The sequence below is a fragment of the Rhipicephalus sanguineus genome, unplaced genomic scaffold (assembly GCF_013339695.2).
Source record: "Rhipicephalus sanguineus isolate Rsan-2018 unplaced genomic scaffold, BIME_Rsan_1.4 Seq824, whole genome shotgun sequence".
In the NCBI taxonomy this organism is placed as follows: domain Eukaryota; kingdom Metazoa; phylum Arthropoda; class Arachnida; order Ixodida; family Ixodidae; genus Rhipicephalus; species Rhipicephalus sanguineus.
The window spans coordinates 56,640-60,001 of record NW_023616070.1 but is presented as its reverse complement, the minus strand read 5'-3'; the positions used below and the strand labels follow the sequence as shown (position 1 = coordinate 60,001).

Below are 3,362 nucleotides of genomic sequence, written 5' to 3'. Positions count from 1 at the left end.
TCAAGGAAGCGAAGAACCGCCTTGAAAACCTGGGTGTGGTGCTTTGCAGGGAAAAGGAGGTCCCTCTGTGTAGCCGCGGGAATACCCTGGCGACGGAGTGCGGCGAGCAAGGCAGCTCGTTGTGCTTGAAGCGTTGGGCACTCACACAACAGGTGATCAATTGTTTCGTCTGCCCCACACGCACTGCACGCAGGTGACGAAGCTCTGCCGAGCCGATGACGTCGTGCCGCAGGCCAGGAGCAGCCGATGCGTAGACACAGTAGAAGGGACCGCTCCCTCCTGGAGAGGCCCCTGTCAGGCAGCTGGGTCGGAGGTTCCAGCCTGGCCACACGTTCGTCGGGGTGGCAGTGTAGCAACAGCCGCCTCAAGGTCAGCCTCGAATAGTCTGAGGCGACCACAGCACGGCAGACAGCGACGGTAGAGTGATGTGCCTCCTTCGCCAGTGCGTCTGCTTGCTCATTTCCCTGAATACCCACATGAGATAGGACCCAATACAGGGAGACATCGACGCCACTGGCGAGGAGGGCATGCAGCTTGGTGACCAGCGGTTGAGTTCCGAAGCCCGCCCATTCCGGTTTCGCGACGGCCTGCAGTGCGACACGGGACACATGGGGGGATCTGCTGCCAGGAGGTCCACGGCGAGGTGGAGACCGGCCGTCTCTGCGGCGGTAGAGCAGGCGTCAAAGGGGAGACGACAGGAGGCCTTTCTACCAAGGGCTGGCATGACGCAGGCGGCCGTGGCGGAGCCTGTAGCTGGGAGGACGGAGCCATCTGTGTAGACAATAAGCCTACCAGCCAGCTCTTCCTCTAGCTTGGAGGCGACTGCCTGCTGGAGAGCGCAGGTGGGTGAGCGACGCTTGGAGAGCCGACCTAGATCGGTAGTGACTGTCAATGGCTTCACTGTCGGCGGAGGAGGGGGCATGGCTGGAGGCACAGGTCCTACAGCTTCTCGATAGACCTGTAGCAGTGCGCCCATCCGAGATGTTGGTCGGCTTTCCAGCCGGGCAAGGAGAGGGCGTCCATCAGGCGCGTGGGCGAGCAGATCGATGTGGAGGAGACCACGCTGCTGTAAGAGCAGGGAGAGGGGCCAGGCGCCCGCCTCTGCCAGGGTGGCTGCCACTTGCGAGGACCGCGGCAGGCCAAGGACACTCCGAATGAAGCCCCTATGCAACAACTCGAGGAGCTCCAGTTGCCGGAGAGGAAGTGCCAACAGAGGCAAGGCGTACAGGAGCCTCGCGGTTGCAGCTGCGGCATGAAGAGGAAGAGCCCAGGATGGTGCGCAGCCGCGGCCGCTCAGGAAGATGCACTTCACCGCCTTCTGAACTCTTTTCACCATCCCCATGGCTTCTTTGATGGCGGGAGCCCAGGACAGCCGGTGGTCGATACGGAGCCCAAGGTAGGTCACTGTAGTCTCCCACGGAATCATGGAGCCATCGATGGTGAGGCGCGCCACGCGGCTGCGCGTTCTCGCCTTCGGGTGCACAAGAAGGGCCTTCATTTTGGCCGAAGACACCGCCAGGCCAACAGAGGCGATGTGGTCGACCACGGCGTTCAGTGCATCCTGGAGGCAGGATCGGACAGAGCGCAGATTCCTGGTGGGGCCCCAGTTCCACAGGGCGACGTCGTCAGCGTATATGGAGCAGTGGACCGGGTAGCGCTGTCCGGAAGGGATGGCAGAAGGCAGATGTGCCAAGGCGACGTTAAATAGGAAGGGGCTCAGTACAGAGCCCTGTGGCACACCTGACGTGACCGGATGTGGAGAGCTGAGAGCTCGGCCGACTCGCACGCGGAAAAAACGGCCAGACAGAAAGCCCTGCACAAAGCACAACATGCGGCCTCCGACGCCCAAGGTTGCTAGTGCCTGTTCGACCGCCAGGTGAGGCAGGCCATCGAATGCACTCTTCACGTCCAAAATCACTAAAAGGGCCGCTTCCTTCCTGTTTCTTGCATGCTCCAGTGCCGAGACGACGTCACCAAGCGAGTCAGCGGTGCAGCGGTGGCGCCGGAATCCGGTCTGCTGCTCGGGAAAGTAGTCTAAAGCCCTGGCAATCCCACTGGAAAACGCGTGGGCGGCGGCTGGGTCCTTGAGGACTAGCCATGATGGCTGGGAGTGTTCTGCAAATCACCGGCTTGAAGGCAGATGGCTTTTAGTGGACTTCCTGATGGGAGCAGCTCGCCGACGGCCCGCATTGTGAGCTGCAGCGAGGCGATGATGGCGTCCCGCGGATCATCCCGGAGTTGTGCCGTGGGCGAAGCAGATTGCTTCATAGCAGGGCTTACGGGGGAAGCCTTGGAAGCGGGGCTAGGCAGCACCAAACAGGCATCAACCGGTTGAGGAACAGGTGTTGGTGCAGGAGGCGGTGTGCCGGAGACGGCCTGAGCATACGTGCGGGCGGCTGCGCTAGCAGGAGGCGTCGGAAGCTGTGAGTGATTCGCTTGCTGTACCATAGCTCGCACAGCGCGCCTTGAAAGTGGGACCGTAGAGGAGGCCATGATGGTCGCCACCTTGCGTTCTTTTTGCCATTTATGTCAGGTAGGAGTGTTTGCAGGGCAATTGTGTCCGCAGTTGACACAACGAGGTCTGGCGCTGCAGCTCTGTGTAGAGGGGTGGCTCCGGCCGCAGCGTAGGCAGCAGTTGGCTCGCCGACAGGTCGCCGTTGCATGTCCAACGCGGCCACACTGCAGGCATTGCAGTGGACGCGGCCTGGCAGGACGCACACGACACCTCAGCTTGTAGAGGCTCACATGCTCCGGCGGAACAGGGCCAGCAAATCGAAGCGTCACTGTGTTCCCGTTGCGGGCAGCAGATACCAACGGGACGCTCGACTCAATGGACTGTAATAGATCGTCGTCCGTAAGATCGCCCTCCACACCATGCAGGTACCCCGTGCTGTATCCTCGGTCAGCGGGAAGTCGAGCGGACACGGGGATGCCGCAGAGCTCCGTGACACCAAGAAGCTCCTCGATGCACTCCCCTGAGGACACGTCAGCTGCCACGATATTTCGGCGGCTGTTGACTCGCACTTTGATGACGCCGGGCCGCGACGATAACGCAGACGCCAGCGCTAGACGCAAACTCTGCATGAAGGCACCGTTCGGTGCTGACGGCTTGAATAAAACTGTGCCTGCTACGGCTGGGTCAGCGGGGAGCACAGGAGACGAGGCAAGGGCTCGCGCACGTCGACGAGCGCCCCTTGAGGAAGCCAGCGTGAAATCTTCAGGTGCAGGATCGCTGGCGTGCGGGTGGGAACTAGCTGTTCCGTTGGCGCTTCGAGGGACCTCTTTTGGGCACGGAGATTGCGACGCGGTTTCAGTGTCTGAGGCGTTGATTGCAGGCTTCTCGGGGAGCTGTGAAGTAGAAG

The 3,362-nt window shown here is 61.5% G+C and overlaps 1 protein-coding gene across 1 annotated transcript; it reads right to left on the bottom strand.

Moving 5' to 3' along the window:
• Positions 1-476: 476 nt before the first annotated feature.
• Positions 477-2,448, bottom strand: LOC119378402 (uncharacterized; the record flags this gene model as incomplete). The annotated part of the gene is made up of 2 exons (XM_037647561.1): positions 2,178-2,448; positions 477-2,115 (listed from the first exon to the last, which is right to left on the bottom strand). Coding segments are annotated over exons 1-2 (1,910 nt in total), but the record flags the coding sequence as incomplete, so codon positions are not given.
• Positions 2,449-3,362: the final 914 nt, after the last annotated feature.